The sequence below is a fragment of the Engystomops pustulosus genome, chromosome 11, assembly GCF_040894005.1.
Source record: "Engystomops pustulosus chromosome 11, aEngPut4.maternal, whole genome shotgun sequence".
Classification (NCBI taxonomy): Eukaryota; Metazoa; Chordata; class Amphibia; order Anura; family Leptodactylidae; genus Engystomops; species Engystomops pustulosus.
This window is the reverse complement of record NC_092421.1, coordinates 36,212,818-36,232,984: the sequence shown is the minus strand read 5'-3', so window position 1 is coordinate 36,232,984 and position 20,167 is coordinate 36,212,818. Positions and strand designations below refer to the sequence as shown.

The following is a 20,167-nucleotide window of genomic DNA, read 5'->3' as shown; positions in this document are numbered from 1 at the left end:
CATCTGTGTGAAGGCTTGTTTTTTGGTGTAAAGACCTGTAGTTTTCATTGGTAAAACCTTAAAGTTCATAAAGTATAATTTTCTTATGTGTGATAGATGATTAAAATATGTCAATGTTTCCCATTCTTATTAAAAGGTTTCAGTTATACTGGATAAATATTATAGTTGGCAACTATTAAAGCTATGTAGCTTGGGTTGGGGTAGGTGCGGAAAAATGAGTTTACCATTTTATTTTTACAATGGAGGGAGATAAATGTTTTTTATTGGGTGGTAAAGTTAAAGTCCTATTTGCAGACCTGGGATAGAAATAGGCTCCTGAAAGCCAATACTGACTTCATTAAGGGGTTAAAACAGCGTGACAAGGATATGTCAATATACATACAATGTGACATGAAATATTGAGTAACAGCATAAGTTTATTGCTTCTGTGCTCCTATTCAGTATTTTTATCGGATATAGAGACGCACCTTTGTAATCTCTTCTTGACTAGTATGAGATAATTCATATATAAACTATTAGGGGCCATATGTTTTTAGAATTTTTTACTTAATAACTGGTCCTCTCTTTCAGCACATCAAAGAGATATGTATCCATTATGAAGTTACGTGTGCCCTTGCTAAAAAGCTTGGTTTGGCCTTTTAGACAAGTCTTCGAGCAAAACAGGTGTAATGTGTGCTATGGCATAAAAGGACATATAAACGGCATACGTCAGTGGGAAGGATGGAACAAGGCTTCGAGTGATTCCAAGCTCCTTTTTTCCACATTTTATTCTTTTTTACCATAAAAAAAAAAAAAAATAGAAACTAACCATTTTGTGTTCACCAACGTTGTGTGCACAACATTGAATGAGTGGGAAAAAAAAAACTAAAGTGTGAAAAAGCAGAATGAAAAGAATGATTCTGTAAGACATCTCGGAAAAAATAGTCAGTGTAAATCCGCCCTTACTGTACTTAAGAAGGTAACAGATTCAGTTATAATTAGAGTTAAAAAATTAAATTAAACCAAATCTCTAATCATGAATTACACCATGATTTCTCTATGTAGTCTTTATGTTATCTGGAGAGTATCACATGGGCAACTACATTACTGAGAGTGTAATAACCCTCCTCACTATAAAATGTAACCAGAAGTAGATGATATTCTAGGTGACAAGGAATTTTCCTATAGAAAGCAATAACTAAATAGGAACTGGAAGATTAGGAACTAGGGGTGAAGTATCTCTTCGAAAAGAAATGAATCAGACGTATTGCAAAGATGTGATATTTATTTTTCGTTTTAAAGACATTTTAGACACAGCAATTATAAAACAAGTACATTTTTATTATTATTTTGTACATGGAAAGAAAGCCAAACAACAGGAGGCAAGTTGATAATTTTAGGCACAACTCCAAGCGGTAAAGCTCATTTAAAGTGCATATAGTCCCCTTCCCCATTAACTTATTTTATTACTTTTTCTTCTACACATGGTACAGTAGTTTTCTTTCCTTGCTAAAGATATTGCACAACATATTGTACAAGAGAACAATGTCAGTAAATGTTACAGTAACCTAGCAAATGGAATATTAATGGATTACTTCTAAACCAACTTTCAGTAAGGGAAAGCAAACGGCGACAACACAATAACCAAAATAAAAGGCGTAATTTAGAGTCCAGTAAATGAAGGCACTCGTTCACCTAACACTTTCCTTTGCCATGACTTTTTTCTTTTGAGCTGAACATAAACATTAATGTCAATGAGACACAATGATTTTGGCAGATCTTACGCACCATACGCATCTCCTCATTTAACTTGCCCTGCTTTCGACTTTCTAACAACTCACGTTAAAGACACAGATTTATCGGAAACAAAGGAACAATTTAGCCACTTTTGTCCATTTTACTCTATGGCCAGTTGTAGGATGTCTGCTGTACATACAAGTAAGGGTGCTTACACATACCAGGAGATAAACAGCACCAGAATTCAATACAAGTTGAGCATTTTAATGCGCAAACACAACTAACCCAAAGTATGTAGGCATCTATATGGTCCAAAATACACTTTGGTCAATTTTGGTAGAGTTGGTCACATTTTAATGGTCTTCCTCTGTGACTAAAGCAGTTGACAAAATACATAAAAGTAGTCAGGTTTTGTTGGAAACTCAAGGCTTACATTTCGTTGAGTTAACAGTAACATGTATGGCTGCAGCAATCGTGGCTGGTCAACTATTCCATAGCTACATACCTCTGTATCATAAATTTAAGAATGAGACCTATTTTACTTCTTTGGAGCCTGAAAATGATCAATACACACACAATGATGTAGGATATGTAAAGGCTTCCTGAAATGGTACAGATCTTCGATATCAGATGGAAAGGACTGATCAGCTGTTGATCAGTGGGTATGTGACTGCATAGTGTTAATCTACTAATATTTGTGTAGGAGCAGCATCACAAGTAAACAGCTGATCAACCAATCTCATATCCTAATGATCCTGGAAAAGCCATTTACATGTTTATATACGTATCATAAACTATGTAACCTTACTGGACCCAACAACCAAATAATTGATCAAATAATCATTTCAGGGAGAAGAGTATGTGTACTACAAAGATAAAGCCAACTCAGCAACAAAAAACCTACAATAATACAGTGGAAAGTTAGGATTTTGAAGTCAAACACTTTTGCTTGCTCAGCGTTATCCAACATTCATGGGGAGAAGAATGAAAAAATATTAATTAAATGTGACAAGTAGGTGACTAAATTTAGCAGCAAATCTATAACTTCTTAGAAATCCGTGCAGAAAACCGAAGATCTCACCAAATGGCAATTTAGATACACTGTCAATAGAAATAAATTGTTTACAGCGAGTGCCTAAGTGTTAACGACCTTTAAGGTAGATTTACCAACAATGACTATTATTGGTGGTTTCATATGCATTAATTGATACAGACCACTATTACCTATTGTCATGGAAAACGATAAATTAAGCTTGGATTCCAATAGATATGAATGCCTGTAAGAAACCGGTGGAGGAAAGGCTACAAATATGAGGTGGATATTTGTATGAGGTAGCCAATTCAATACTAGTAATTGGCACTAGATTAAGATGAGAAGAAAACTGTTTAATAAAATTCCATCTTAATACATAATTTTCTTGTGCTATCCTTTAAAGTCAAGCTTACCAGATCTGCTCTCAAATGAATGCCCCTTTTAGGTCACAATTCTGTGCTAATGTACTCCTTAACACTTACTGAACTTCTTGCATAACCGTATCATGAAATAACAACGTTGTCGGACAATGGGGGGAGGGGCGGTGGTGTAGTTTACTATAGATTGTACACTAAAAGGTGGCGTGTCACTGAAATGACCTTATTTAACTTGCGGTTGGTAGTAAATGCACGTTTTGTGAGCTGTCAATCAAAAATATAAGATTTAGGTCTTTAAATATGGTGAAGTACAGAGATAAAACATCCCCCTTTGTGCTCTGTAAGTATGTTAAGGGGTGTCTGGCTCTTTATGGGTTTCTGGATCAACAGCTCATCCTCATTTTCAGAGGTGATTGACTGTGCAGCATTTTCAAGTATCGAAAGGGACATACTAGTTCCTGCAAGAGACCAAGGAATCGTGGAAGATTTTGAGTATTGCATCTTTTATCCTATATGCAACCTCTTTGACTGAGCTAGTCCTCTTGATGACACTACCGCAGTAGATTTCAGTCCACTTATTAAATAAAAATGCCCATTTCAGCCTAACTCCAAAACACCAAATATCCTGTATTGTACATGTGTCAATGGATCCACATCGACATACAAATGTATACAGTAGACTGTGTATAAATACTTCTAGTAATTCAATTGTAAAAAAAAAAAAAGGGCAATGTGCAAAAAGCTAACCATAATGTAATAAATACAATTTAAACTCTCAAATAATTAGATAAATAAGTAACATACTTGCATAGCACTTGAAAAGGCAAAGGACAATGTACAAGAGACAGAAAACTATACATATTTATATGATATACTGTTGTGCTACGGAGTAAAGTTGGCTTTAGTACCAGGGTTGTCAAAAATCGGCAAGCAAGGTCTTAATGGTTGAAATGTGGTTACTGACTTAGCAAAGCAGACTTCAGGGATCTGAGATACAAAGAAGAGGTTTGAAGTCAATGATAAAAAGGACATATCTAACTAAATAAGTCTCTTTCAGATTATAGTTAAATTTATTAAATAAGGAAAGAAATATCAAAAATTCAAGAAATTCTCATGGTAAGCATGTGGGACTTCTTTTTATGACAACATTGCCAGGTGCACGTTAAAGCATTATAACAACCAAAACATTAATTATATGGAGTCGGAACTAGTTTATTTCTCCTTCAAAAAACTTTTATATATGTCCATTTTGTTTTTAATGCGCCTTTGGTTGTGGGAGACGTGAATGTCTCTTTGGGACCAAGCTTTCGGCTTCTTCTGGTAGACTTTCTTTTTTATTGCTCAGTGGCCTGGTTGCGACTGTGGGAGAACATTTTACTGGAGATTTCTGAGTTTCACTTGATGCATCAAGCTTGGGACCATTTGGTTTCTTAAGTTTACTCGGGGGTCGAAGCATAGAACCCTTGGGCAATAATTTGCTAGTTGGTTTTGAGGTTTCAACTTCAGTTGGTAAAGCTATCTCAGTTGACAACTTACCATTACTGACTGATGGCGGAGACTTATGACTTATGACCAATTTGGTAATACGTGACTGAACAACAGGAGACGAAGAGTCCAGTTTGCTTATGCCCGTGTTGGAGATGACTGGTTTGGACGGTGGATGAAATGAACAATGATCATGTAAAGGTGGCTGAATGTTCTGTACCATACTTTGAGATTCACTGGATGTTTGGCTTAAAGTAGGGCTTGATGCCATATTCAACATTTGAGGCTCTTTTGTGAAAAGGTTTGAAGAGTTGGAAATTCCTTTAAGTGCAAGAGTGTTCTGTGGTTTGGGTCTAGGGAGCTGCAATGTTTTTGACTTCGGACTCTCCCCAGGCAATGCTGCACATTTTGACTTTGTGTCTTTTTTGGTGTCAACTGCAAACAGTGTTAGGACATCCAAAGATTTTTGTGGCGTTATATTTTTGTTGGTATCAAGCTGTTCACCGTGTTTGCTGTTCACTTGCTCTTTAACACATCTGGGATTGTCATTTACATCATCTATTTTCAACCGCATACTCAAAAGGTCACTCAGTTCTTTTTCAGGAACTTTAGTCCCAGCATCACCTTTTTGACTACAAGGAACTGGATGGTGGGTGTTGTCTTTAGTTATATTTTGGAGCTCTGCATGTGGATGTGCTATTAATTTTCCCGAGGTGTGGTCTGTAGAATTGGGAGTGCTGATGGAACGCTGTAGTATTTGATGCTGGGCAAGAAACAACAACAACAAAAAATCAGGATGTTATAAATGAGAACTAAAAGAATACTATATAGAGCACTATTAATTCCACTGTGCTGTACAGTCAAGTAAGGGGTTCCCATACATTACATTAAGAAAAGAACATTAATCATGTGCGTGCAAAATTGGAAAGTTATGTTACATGCATGAACAAATTCCAATAAAAAGAAATAAAATTGAATATAACATGACAATTGTATTTAAGACCTCTGTGAAACATGCACATCAAACTGAAGACTGGACACTAAAACTGTGACGGTCATATAGAATTTTTTGCTCCTAGTTTTGTCAACATCCCATGGTTCCTGAGAGTCTCATTTGTGGCAATGCTATCAATCCAACATCTATTACCTATCCTTAAGTTGTCGCACTAAACCCTTTAAAAGGGAATCTGTCATAATAAACCACTTCAGGTAATGAGATTACCAGTTAAAGATCATGTCTATTATGGCCTTCAACCACTTCAAATGGATATTCAAATAAGCTGTAAAATTACAAAAGCAGAAAGGCCAAGTACTAAAGTCAAGCTCCTAACCCCATATCTCACATAGCCTTCCACTCTGACTAATGTCCATCTCTAGGCATCTCTCCTGGCAGGGAGAGCTTGACATCAACACTCAGCTCTCCACCTTTGCGACTTTATAAAGCTTGTACATCACTTCAAAGTTTTGTGGCCCATGCCACCAGGTTGAACATGATCTGCTTATTTGCCTAATAAAGTAGTAAGTCGAATGTTACTTCCTGCTACCAGGTTCCCTTTATTGGCTTCAAAAATATGATTCTGCAGTACAATGTCTGAAACATAAATCCATAAATATGACAGAATAGAAATCCCTGGACATTTTGGTTGCCCAAGTGATCACAATTTAAATTTAGCCTTAGAAAGACTTTGCTGCAAATCCTTGACATATGGAAAAGGTCTACAGACTATGTGTTTCATTGCACCTATTGACTATTGACCAACACCAATAATACATTTTCCTTAAGTTGTTAATTCTACTATTTTACTTTATTTTATTTTTTTTAAGTGAAATCTTGTGTTAAAGGAAATCTACCACCCAGATCAAGGATAGTGAACCAATCACACTGACATGCTGGTGTGTGCCCACTCTGCAGGATCCACTTTTCTAATGCCCTATTTTTCTTTTTTAAAGGGCTTTCACAATTATGTAAATTAGTCTGAGGGGCTCCAGGCTCAATTACAGAGCCTGGAGACCATAAGGATCATTTGCATACTATTTAAAAGCCTTTTTTCTAAAAAAACAAGAGCATAGGAAACATGAAGAAGAGTGAACACTGCTAGAGGGGGCACACACCAGTATACCAGTGGGCTTGTTTTACAATCCTTCATCCAAGCGGTAGATGTCCTTTGAACACATACATTGCAGCCCATAATCATTAAAAAGAAGAAAACATACAAACATGATAGAATACAATTTGTAGAGATACAAAACTTTGGTAATCACAGAATGAAGGTTTTTTTGTACAAACTCCTCGACTTCATCCTACCTCTTGAAAATATGAAGTTACATCTGTTACCCATAGATGGGAAATATGTCACAGGGACAATTCTGTAGCTCTAGTAAGTAAAGCCTACAACCAATTCCAATGTAACACAAATTAGAGGTATATACGCTATCGAGCGTTCTGCATTTGTATGGGCACTTCACTTGTAGACACTCACTCTGGTGATCACTAGCGAACCCCATGATCAAACTCCCAATGATCAGGGTTAGGGAGGCCTCTAAGTTGAGAAGTTGCTTAAAGCATTATGTACCTCTAGTACCTGCTAGTATTTTGCCGTTAGCACCAGTGCAGCATTGAAATGCACAACTTCAAACCTACAGGAGATGAACTCTGTTTGCTACCCAAACTCCAAAGAAGCCCCAGGTATGGAATAAACAATTATAAGTGTCCTCTTATGTCTGAGCTTGAAAAATAACAGGTTATCAAATTGTTATGGACTAATCAAATAGAAATCTAAGAAGTACAAATAAACTTACTTAGAGACATAAGAAAGAGACAAGCACACGGAGCAGATTCTGAGCTCCTGAGTAAACCACTATATTATTTTTATGCTTAGACTATTTCATTACTAAATATCTTTCAATTTCATATCAAACCTTGCATTTACAGGTTCCCAAATATGCACCAGATAGGCGAGGAGAGATAGTTTAGACACATTTGCCTAAATGTTGTTCAAAAAGAGGTTTTCATCCAAAATGTTTCATGGAGTGAAAATGTAAGAAATGAAAATAATCAGTGGCAATCTGTCATTGTCTGCAAAGGAGTTTAAAACTTTCTTTTGCGTGCCTAGACTATATAACAAAACTATCAAATGTTCCCTACCTACCTCTAATGTTTCCATGAATATGGACTTGAGAAAGAAAAAGGAAGAATGTATACTATAATGAATCTATACTACTCTGGCACCCGCGTCACTCCGGTTCTACCTTCTGTGTTCAATGACTGGCTGCCTTGGACTTCCCTTCCTATGTTGTCCCTTAGTTGGGGAGGAAGCAAATCATTGGATGAAGTAGATCCCGTGATCCCTTACCGGACTCATAGGAGGAGTGCGGGAACTAGAGAGTGGTCAGTATGTGGTTTTTTTTTGCCCTGGCTCCCTCATGGGAAAATCCTTTAAAGGACTGGTGAAAAAGGGTTGCTTTCCTCTATAAACAGCACCACACCTTCTCACTGGATATGTCTGGTATTGAAGCTGAGCTCCATTAAAGTTAATAATGCTTAACTGTGAGCCTGTGTGGTGCTTTGTTTTGGAGAAGGAATCTCCACTGTAACATAAAATAATTAAAAATAACCAATAATACATAAAAACTACACAACACTACATTCAGTATTGCTGTGTATGATATGACTGTAGATAAAATACTGTGCAATCGGGGGATGGAGGGGGGTTAACATGAGAATAATAGGGCTGAATAGAGAATCTGTGTCTGTGTAGTTCCTCCCAAAGATATATTAACACCCACTTGGCAATTTATTCATATATGTAGATAAGGAATAAGAAAGAAATGACACAGCACATAACTATATATATACATACACATATATATACATATATTTAGTTATGCAAGGAAGCTTGATTCGTCTTTGTTAGGGAGAAAACTGTATTTTGGGTTAAAATAATAAAATGTGCAGAAGTAGAGATCAGCGGTGCCCCAGTATGCAGTTGAATAGCAGCTGTGGGGAGGATCAATAAATTATATTTATCTGATCCATTTAATCCATTCTACCCCTTCGCTTAAAGCTACAAAGCTTTACTAATGGAAGTATAAGACCCCAATAGGTTAACCCATATTATACTTACCGGGAGCCATGGGTCATGTGAGCCGCCAGTAGCAGAACTAGGGACATGGCACCTTTCATCCACCTGAAACGGGATGTCACAGGGCCTCCCTTGTCCTGCTGCCGTGGGTTCAGGTGAACCACGTTCTATAAACTACAGAACTTATGTAAAGATTTTTTTTGTCTACTCAAATAGAACATTTGCCAAGCAAGAGAAAAGAAAATGTATAAATACACATACAATTGTCATTGTTGCATGCAACATGCAGGAAGTACCGAATCTCAATAAAGTGATGTCGTCATAAAGGGGTAGGCAGTACACGGGTAGAAATCTTAAATTGTACTATACCACGCTGTATCAGAGAAGTAATGGACTAACTCCTCAACTCCTTTCCAAAGGCAAGTGTGAAAGCAGCGACAGGGAGACAAGGACACATGGTATCAGAGGAGCACATAGACCATGACACACAGCAACAGAACATGCACAATTCTTGTATTCACATCCATTTCTCACTGTTTGATCTCTTGTATACTCCAGGGGGGAAATCACAGCAGAGGACTGCTGGAAAAACAACATATGTAACAAAGGCGCCACTAAACCGAAAGCGCATAAACTGTTCACCTGAACTGCAGAGGGAGAGAAAATCTAGGTCACAAAGAATATCTAATTGTTTATGCAATAATCAAAGCTATGAGCGATCCCAAGGAGGCGCACACAAGTTCAATCGCACAAAACGGCTTCTAATTAGACATAAATCCAAGTCTGCAAATTGTTTGCCAAGAAAATCTGGCCCCTGAGCACCGAGCAAATCCACTTATATTACAGTCCTCATAGGGAGCTACATAGCCAGAGGTGGATGGGCCTGCTCCTACGAGAGTCATGTTTCTGAAAGCTTAGATGGTTGTGGCACCTGTTTACTGTTGCTTTGTACTTTATTTTTTATGTACTTTGTTACATTGTCTGAGAAGGTTCAGCAGTAGGATGGGTTTGCTCGGTAAACCTAAAGCCTCTTCTCTTTCACACTTGCAAGTGTCTCAGAGTGCATCTCCATAGACTTGTAGGGTGCGTTTTTCCCGTGTGTGACTTGCAAAAGTAGAGCATGCCGAGATTTAAAAGCGGTAAAAAAAAAAGCATGAGTGCACGTGAAAAAACATGCAAGTCTGAAAAGGCCCTTTGATAACAATGGGTCAGAGTGCAATGCAAGTGCTGCACGTAAAAAGCATGCGCATAACACGTGAGAAAAACGTGTAGAAGGGGCCTTGCTTCGCCCGTCTACTCTATATAAACATTAGATGTCTTAAAGGGGTTGGCCACTTTACTTAATGTTTTTTAATGTGTAAATGAGTGTGTGTGTGTGTGTGTGATATAAATAATTTACCAATACACATGAATTATTAGTTCTGCACCACTTTCTAGAAATGTAAAGTGACGCTCTCTGGTTTAGAAATGTTATTTAACGAAAAAACGATTTTCCTTGTGGGCTTGGTATTTAGGGCTTTCACTGTGCACCCCAAAATTACATTTCTCCTTTATTCTGGTTTGTACAATTACAGGCATACTAAATTTATATAGGTTTAATGTTTTCGACTTTGTGCGCTATTATCCATGAATTATTATATTTTGATAGATCAGACATTTTAAGTTTTTTTTAATTTATTTTTTTCACTTTTTTATTTATTTTACTATTTTTCAGACCTCCATACAAGACAACCATTGGTTGTCGTATTGATCCTACCACATATTGGGAGCGATGGGTCTGACAGGATGGGGCCTAACCCCTTTATACTTGGGGCCAAAGTTTAATGAATGCAGGACTGTCAATAACAATTTAGACAGTGAGAGCTTGACTTTAGTGGTAAACTTTATAAAAACATATTTACATCTCACTTCAAAGTAGATTTTCTGGACGATGCAATCAGTGGACCATGAAAAGTAGTGTCTTAATTGGTCAATTTCTACTGACAGGCTCCTTAAAGGTCATTGGCCAAGGCAAAGTGGTAGGCAACCCCCTTTGGTATAAAAACCCCAGGGCACCTACATACAGTGCAGACCTGACCATCCCTATGGGAAATTGCAATCTTGCTGGATTGCAAGTTATTTAGAGACTGAATTTAATAAAACTTTTTAATTAGAACATGGGGTCAAATTGTTTTACATGTAATCTTTTCTTTTTATTGTTACATTCATCTTTAATGAGGTCTCATTTATTAAATAAGACATTCAATAAAAACACATTTCACAGTTTTTTGATAGAAATGTTAGCAAACGGTTTAATTTGTTCAATTATCTGTTTATGCAATGTTGACCTTTGCTCAATGAATATAGCTGGAGAGTCTTAATCTGACACGCACATAGACGCATCTGGATGGGGACAGGAATGTCATAATTTCACCTTTTGTAATGGATCAGAAAAAGTTATCAAATTGTAATTGGAGTGTGGCCTTAAAGGGGTTATACTAAGATTGCAAGTAATTCCTAGGTGAAGGGAACAACAAGCTGATTGCTGAGGGTTCTTGGTCAGCCAGCAATTCGGTCATCAGGGGGTCCTGTTGTCACTAATGGGAATAATGGCAGAACAATAACGTGCCCTGCCGCTCCATTAAACAGGATGGGAGTGTCAGAGATTGCCGAGCATAGTGCTTAGCTGTCTCCTGCAATAACTTAGAGTTTGCTGCTCCCCCCCATTAGTGAGAATGGAACTTCGCATCACTGGGGGTCCCAGCAGTCAGACCCTCACCGATCCCTCTAATTTGTAAAAATACTTTCACACCCTTTAGGAATTCCAGGCATCCTTTTAAAGATCTTGTCAGAGTTAAAAAAGTAGGCTGCATAAATAAAAAACATATACTTACTTACCTTCTCCTTCCCTCCCGGTGTGCCACGCCACTGTCCCTCCATGCCGTACCCACAGAAGCGGAGGGACTTCTCTACTTTTTTCGAACTCTCGGACAACCCCTTTAATGTAATGATTTTTACTGCCTAACTTTGTGTCCACCTCAAGCAAAAAAAACCCACTGAATATAACTGATGTATGTGAACCGGTTCTTACTTTGTACTCAAATGATCTACCTGTAGGAGATCACAGATAAAATTAGGACTAGAAAGTGACTGGTCATGTGTAGTTATCTTGGAGCACTAATGCAGAGTACTTTACATTCTGGGGCTCTACCCTAAAAACTGTAGTTTTAATGTAAAATACCTGCAAAGATTGGGATTTGTTATAACAGTAGTACGGGAGTGGATATCAGAATACTTTTGAGTCAATAAAAAAAATATTTAATGGAAAAATAGTGGTATGATCAGTATCTGTGTTGATGTATAAACTGATGAACAATAGATGACAAATTTCATAGGATCTGTGGCACATATATGCACATATGTGAACAGGGCTCTTCTTATTTCGCTCAAAATACCAATTGTGTGGGGGCAGAGTATAAAGGGGTTGTCCACTGAAGCACATTTCAGCAAATTAAAACTCATAGACTGTAAGCTCTTGTGAGCAGGGCCCTCACTCCAACGGAATTTGATGGCGCTATATAAAAGATTATTATTTATATTTAATATTGTTTGTGTAATGAAAAGTTATACAATTTCCCAATACACTTTCTGAATAAATTCTTCAAGGTTTTCTAGATCTCTGCCTTTTGTCGTCTTGCTCTCATGCAACTGGAAGCGTCATTGTTTACTTGTTGTAGATTAACATGTTCATGTGATGTCACGCAGGTAGATGGCTCATTATAACACATTATGTAATCAAAACCGAGTGCCTCTGTGACATCACATGACCATGGACCGCCTTATCTACAAGAGTACTACAAGTACAATGAAACCTCCTGTTGCAGAGATCTAGAAAACTGTGAAGAAGTGATACAGAAAGCAATGTAATTCATTTTAATAACACAAACAATATTAATTAATTGCTGTGAGATGGGTCAGATGAGGCGGAGGAGCATTGGACCCATCTCTGGTGCTTCCCGCACCTGTGCAGTACTTTTATGAAGCCATAGTGTAGTCACTGTGCAGGAGCAGGGGGCACTAGAATAAGGGGCACATAGGATCTTGGTAAATTGCGATTTGAGACACTAAACCACTGGTCCCTAAAGACATCTGCATGGTTTAGTGTCCAAAATCGCTCTGACAGGTCCTCTTAAAGGCTCAGTTCACATCTGAGAATCTGTCACCTTGCTATTTTTACCAGGGGACAGATTGCTATACACAAAAGCAAAACACTGTTTATGCCAAATATCCCGGCTCCCTGCCAGATGCTTCAACCAGAGTCCAGGAGAGGAAAATTTCAAATGGAAACTTCTGCTGGCTCTTGCCGCTCCCTCCCTCACCCACATCCTCTTTTTGCACTGAGATACCAAAGAGAGAGATTGTCTGCAGTGAGCTGACACGTCATCAGGGCGGTCGGGGCAGAAGCCAGCAGAGCAGTGAACATATTATAGAGCAGAAAGAAGTTTTCGTTTGAAATTTTCCTCTCTGGGACTCGGGGGAAGCATCTGGTAGGGAGCCAGGTAAAGTTTCACATACTTTATTTCAAACACCATACAACACAGACATTTTCTAAACATATTTGGTATAAACAGTACTTTGTCTATAGCAACATGTCCCCTGATAATAGTGGTCTGGTGACAGGTTCCATTTATTAGGATATAAGGAGCATGCAGCGGAAATGAAGATTGGAAGGTGAATAATAAAATTCTCCGCTCACCTTCTAATCCCCCATGAAGGTCACCTTCCACTACAATTCTGTAATAATAGCAGAGGGGAAAAGAAGCTGGCTTTATACAGTATTATGCCAAATGGTAGAGGCTATTTGTATGCAGAATTTCTATTCTAAGTGGGAGTAGAAGGTTTTATCTACATGAGAATCAGAAGAATTACTTTACAGCGCATTTTTACATTCATAGGACTTTTAAAGATCAGATTGCAGATACGCAGATATTCTATATGGCTGGTACAATTTATTGCAGGATGTGGTTGGAATGGAATTGTCAGAGATTATCTTTTACAGGAAATGGCAAAATGGAACATATTTATTTTTGTGGCCACTAAGGGCCTGATGACAGATCAATTATAATACACCATCTAGGTAGTGGTTTATAACATAAATCTCAAATAGAATTTTTTTTTAACGGTTTGCATGCAGTTTAGCACATGTAACAGGACAGTGCTTGTTTTATAGACCATTCTATAGTCAAGAGGTTTTGATTCTATAATAAGAGCCTATGATAAGTTGTTTCTGAAACACAAAGGATGCTGTTACTGGCATATGTGACATGACTGCCATTAGGATACATAGGCTGCAAGTCATTTAGACAGGCATAATCTTCAAAATTATTTAGGCATGGAAACCCTCTAAATCCTTTCTGGGTATTTATTTGAAGTTGAAAAATGTTACATTTTAAATTTCCATGGATTTATTTTCTATAACTTCTGGGACCGCTACACTATAGAAAAAGTAAGAGTTCCAGTGTGCATTTAGTACTCGGTTTTAACTGTTCATCAAGAAACAGTGAAGCGAATAGACACCGCTGTGTAAGGAACTGCAGCGTGACTCCATTTAAGTGTATTGGAGTTGTGAGGGCCCCTTGAGCTGCAAAATATCAACAAATGATTCACTTAATCCAAAATAGAGGTCTTCAGGATTCAACTGTCTAGACAACTGTTGTTATTGTACAAAGAAACACATTGGGGCCCATTTACTAAGGGTCCGAACGTCGTACTTTCGTCGGGTTTCCACGCGATCGAATTGTGTCGCATCAGCGCAGGCTTTCAAATGACAGAAATTGGGGGGGACATGGCCGTCGGACAACCCAGCGGATTCGGAAAAACTGCGCAATTTAAAAAAAAATTGTGTTGCAAGATCAGCACTTACATGCACCAGGAAGAAGAAGGTGAACTCTGGCGGACCTCGGCGCATCACTGACACCTGCAGGATATTGGGCGCATGACCTTAGTGAATCCCGGCAGACCCGAATCAGCGCTAGACAACGCGCCGCGGGATTGTGACTGGACCAGTCAAGTAAATGTGTCCCATTGTCTATCTTTATGAAATGTCCAGAAATTACTGCATGTCCCTGTAAGTAATGGATGCTGAATCCAGGTCGTCACGCAGGCATCAATAGCGTATGTTATTTCATTAAATGTGAATATCCAAATGAGAATACAGCTTTAACTCAGATCTTGCCAATAGACCAAAAGCTTCCAAAGACGTGGCATCATCATATGAGCTGTCCCAAAAAATAGTTTAAAGGCATAGTAATCTTGGTGTATTTAAACGTTTGACTCTACATAAAGTAATATAACTTCTCTCTCATTATTCTGGAATTTGGCAAATATAAGCAATTTTGGTGATCTCTGTTGAGGCAATTATAACCTACATAATGTTACGGTAGGTGGTCATTTTCAGGTTTTTACTGGATAGGTTTTGTTTATGACTTTATCACAACAAATTCATGAGGCTGGAGGAGTGGATTCAGTACTGATAAAGAGTATTCTGACCACATGTTGACTGGAAAAGAGGGAAGCAATTATTCTCTAGTGGTACGATAGTGTTGCAAAACCTTATGTTTCATGTTCCTTAGAAATCATACCGCATCAACCAAAAAGTTCATTAGAACACTTCAAAAACACTGAGAAAATGTGTTCTTGGAATCAATTTATTATTTAAGGCTTCAATATCATGCTAATGTGCCGATTTTATTGGCTTATTGCTGGCCTTGTTTTAAATGCACGTTTCGTCTAAGTGGCAATTCTTTTTAAATTTCCCTGCGGTGAATTGCTAATTTGTTTTCCAACATTTCAACCTGGACTGGGACTTTTAATGATCTTGCTGTATAATATATGTTTATCTCAATTTGTGTTTGGTATATAAGTGTCCTCAAGGGATCCCGTAAGCAACAGCTAATAAACCTGAAATCCTCGTCACAGACCTTGAGGTGGCTAAATCAATTCTACAAGTGCATCTGTTTGTCTTTCACAAGTGATTTGTATAGTTACATATCTACTTACCATTCCGACATGGGGAAATGAAATACACACACTGCTTAAGGGATAAAAAAAAAATGCAGACCACAAACTTCAGGCATGCCATTTACATGTACAAGGGCTGTTAGCACAAGCCAGAGGTGACACATGCTCCAGATGTTACTGTAAAAATAAAATTAAAAAAGGGAAAGGGGAATAAGCCATTCCATTTATCACTCTTTTCTTTACAGCTCTTCCTTTTAAAGGGCCTTGGGCAGAGGATGGCAAAATATAGACCTGTGAAAAACATAATAAACTAAAGGTGTTGTCCCACCATAACAACTTATCACCAGTCCCACAATCATGGGACCACCACGTCCTCCACCTGCACCGGGTATCTCTTTTCAAAGTCTACAGACTGATGAAGGTAGCTTAGAACCTGGCTATCTCCACAGGATCCACAAAATGGGAAGGCAGTACATGCACAACTACAGAACGCACCGCAGTTCTCATCTGATCCCGTGGAAAGGTGATGAATTTTAATTAAAGAAAACCTAATGAAAAATATCTACAAACCAAGGCTGCATGCACACGAACGTATGGTGGCACAGCTACGGCTGGGCATACGTACGGCAGTATGGAGAGGAGGAGGGGTGACCGCATGCACGGCATATGGGCCGTAACAGGGGGCAAGATAGGACATGTCCGTGAGGCCATTGCCGGAGGGGGGGGGGTGTAGATTGTCTTTAAGCCAAGTAATTTTAAGGCTGACAATAGCAGGTGATAAATTACTGCCCATACAAAGCATTCAGTTGGTTTTCCAGCAAAACTACTGGAAGTGATTTGGGAGTAGAATTGAACAGAATGTATACAAAAAACACATGGCTTTATATAAACCTGATGACATAAAAGTTGTGCCACCAAATAGCACTGAGAAAAACATTTATAATTAGGAGATGTTGCTTTAAAAGCTTCTGTAGATTTAAGAATTACACCTTACCACATAATTTTACAGTGTCCATTATATGAATAACTTTTGAATAAAGACTTAATGGACACCGCTGTAGAGGTACAAAGCAATAACCCTCCCAATGGAGGTAATAACGAAACATTTTTGGCCTCCGTCAGGCTGAAGGGGACCTACAAATACGTTACCTGCAAAACAGCCTTAGGGCGCATTTACATGAACATATGTCCACCGGGCTGAGACGAGCGGACATACATCCGGCGCCATGGAGAGGAGGGTTGACCCCTCCCCTCTCCATAGAGAGCGGTACAGAAGCTAGGGGCCGTATATACGTCCCCCAAAGGTCGTGTGCATGCAGCCTTAAACCTAAACCTATGCTGGATAAAATTGAGAATTTTTCTTTTATTCCCCTCACACCAGTGTACGTGTTACGTGACAAGGAGGCCTAGGTGTACTTAGCCACCAGCCAAGTGGTCATCGCTAAAGTATAACCACATTTTATTATCTGGGTGTAGACAATGTTTGAAGATATACGAAATGCCAAATATTTTATATCACTGTGGAATTTATGACGGCCCAAAAAAAAAAAAGGAAGAGCAATATTAGAAAATTAAGATACCGAGAATATGGCTTATGGGGTCTGGACATGTGATGGGTGCAAAACCTGCTCTTTTCATGGTAGATGCATTGTTTTAGCAAGTGTAAATAAAGCACTTTTGTTAGAACCACGTGGTGTGCATCTTCCCACCATATTTGGGTAGGGATGCTAGTGAGGAGACGGTGCATGCACAGCATTTCACAGGCAGACATATAGGGTCAGCAGGGATGAGTGAGAGGAGCACAGACTCACTCTGTCTGCGGTGCGGCGGACCAGTCCGAGGACCCCCCTGGTAAGGGCCCTGCCAGGGAGAGAAGGAGGGAGCAGAATACCCACTCTGTGCAGAAAAAAAGAGGGGAGATTGGATAATAAAAAGTCGGAAAGCTGTAGGAAAAGCGTCATGAAAGCCACAATGCCAACTAGTTCACTTGTTCATGGAGAAAAGTTTAACCGGAACGCAACACTTACTGTGGCTGAAGGAATAGAACATAAGACATGATGAATAACAAAGGGCAACAAACAAACAGCAAAAAAATTGTTTGTCAACAAACAAAAAAAAAACAACACTCTGATAAATCAAACGCTCTGCCCATACAGGCTCTGCAGGTTCTCTTCCTCTGGCTATCAATGGGGTCCAACGCATCTCCCATCCCAACCAGGAACCATGAGACCGGTGTGGACAGAGCCATATTATAAGGAATAAGGTGCAAACACATTACTATCTCTACAAATTATTTTAAAGGATCTCTATATAAGTACTTTAAAAATGTGTCCATAGAAGACCAGTGTGTGTACAACTTGTTGATAAAAAAAAAAATACTATATAATACTCTACATGGTTAGAATTGATACCAAAGAAAATTGAGCCCCAAATCTGATCTGGTGATCTGGTCGCTTGATTTGCAACTAGATCACGGCCCCATAGACCTCTATGGCTACCGGTCAGATTGCGGTGAGGACAATGTGTATCAACACACCGTGACAGAGTCAGACAGCCTATACTTTGGCAGATATGCAGCGCGACTGCGCATGTACCTATGGAGAGACGAGGAGTGGTTAGCGCTCATCCCTGATGTCACCGACTCTCTGGCTGGGGAACATTATTTTAGTAATATGTACATTAATTGCAGAGGCTACTGGGGCGTGGCGTAGCCTGGTCAGGCACTCAGAGCAAGGGCTACCCTACGCCCCAGAAGCCTTGGCAGTTAATTTACATTTTACTAAAATAAAGTTTTTAATAATTTTAGGTTAGGTTCCAGGATTATTAAATTACAGATTAGGGCAGAGGCGGGAAGTAGATTCCTCATGATGGTAGATTCCTCATGGTTTCCTTTAAACACGGTTTACACAGCACCCACCAATTAAAATTTAGGCCATTGATAATTTTAGCCCAATTTAAGTCCCTGTGATACTTTCAGAAAACCATTACTCAGGGAATGTATGATATTAGCATTATTTGTATTATAACTTGAGTCCTTGAGTTGTCATCCTCCATTAATATGTTAAAAACTTTAACTGAACCAATTCTTAGTCTGGTCAGTTCTGGGGAAGGTGACAGATAATTCACTGCTTCTATAACGGATGACATTTATCTTTTTAAGAACCTATAATAATTTTGACTGCCTTTTTCTAAGGTGTCTGCTGCAAAACTTGTCATCAATCACAGAAAAATTAAAAGGCAGGCACTTCCTAGATTATATTTCACTGCTCATCTAGGTAAGCATCAGTAATATTGGGTTATTCTATCGCATTTTAATAGTCCCTGGAAGTTAGAGGACACATCATAAAAGAGACTCCCCTCAATCCCAGTATTCCACTAATCTCCTAAATGGCTTAATGACACCTATGAAATAAAGTGGTATCCCCATTTTACAAAGTGATAAAATGGCATTTAGTATCATTTCCAATGATCTAAGGCTACCGGCACATCTACGAGGCAAAACATTGGCCAAGAATAAAGCACAATAGTGTCCATGTTTAATGGCCGATATGTCTCAGTCTGGCATCCATGGTTCAAGGGCCCCCATAAACTATAGTGTACGAGTTACACATGAAAAACCTGACCTGGACATGTTCTAAGTTTTAACAGATTAGCTGCAACTTCTGTACGTACCTTTCTATAGAAATGTATATTGCATATTCAAGTTTATGTTTTTACATTATACAACATAGGCATACCTCCTTTAAAAAATGTAAAAAAACCCCACAAACTATATATATATATGTTAAAAAAAACAATAAATATATAAAGCAGAAAGTTGTAAGCAGATGCCAAAGCTTAATCATTGTTTAACAATTCACAAATGATGGAGTCTGATTCTTAAGGGATGGGTGAGAATGTTAACAAATACAAAATTAGTAAAATGTAAAACAGTGAACACAAAATCATTAAGCTATGGTGATGTTAAGATGGTGACATAGGTTAAAAAGCTTCTTCCCGTGGAGTGCTGCCCATTGTTTATATGAAATACTACAGACCCTGCAGTGAATTGACAGCCTAGTGGTCATCCACTACCAATTCCTCGGAGCAGCAACTCCATTCATCTGCCAGGGAGCTGCCAAGACAAACACGCACAGTACTTGGCCCAAATTATAGCTTCCATTGACGAACAAAAAAAAATGTAGAGGTAAAGTAATATAATATTGAAAATGCTGTTATTGGATCTTAGTTTCCATACTACAGATTGACATTTCTACTATGCAGATGGCCCTTTTCACCATTGTCTGATTCCATGTGCATTAGGCATTATTCACATTGCATCGGGGCATTTGGTTACATTCTTTTCGTTCCCATATACCTTCCGTCACACAGTGATTATTTATATTACAAAAAATGATGCAGGCTGCTATTCAAAACGAAAAGTCTGACAAACACAGGTGTGAATTTACTACTATCACCATAGTGATACTGCTGGA

At 38.5% G+C, this 20,167-nt stretch overlaps 1 protein-coding gene across 4 annotated transcripts in view; it reads right to left on the bottom strand.

Moving 5' to 3' along the window:
• Nucleotides 1-1,244: 1,244 nt before the first annotated feature.
• Nucleotides 1,245-20,167, bottom strand: part of CCSER2 (coiled-coil serine rich protein 2) — a 101,901-nt gene continuing 82,978 nt past the window's right edge. For 2 of the 4 annotated variants that reach the window (XM_072129477.1, XM_072129478.1), the window contains exon 10: nucleotides 1,245-5,374. In XM_072129477.1, coding sequence (XP_071985578.1) covers nucleotides 4,382-5,374 — 993 coding nt within the window. In that variant the 3' untranslated portion in view covers nucleotides 1,245-4,381. Of the gene's footprint in view, nucleotides 5,375-9,062; nucleotides 9,103-17,503; nucleotides 17,589-20,167 lie in introns of all 4 variants that reach the window. The other 2 variants (XM_072129479.1, XM_072129480.1) reach the window with 2 other exon arrangements.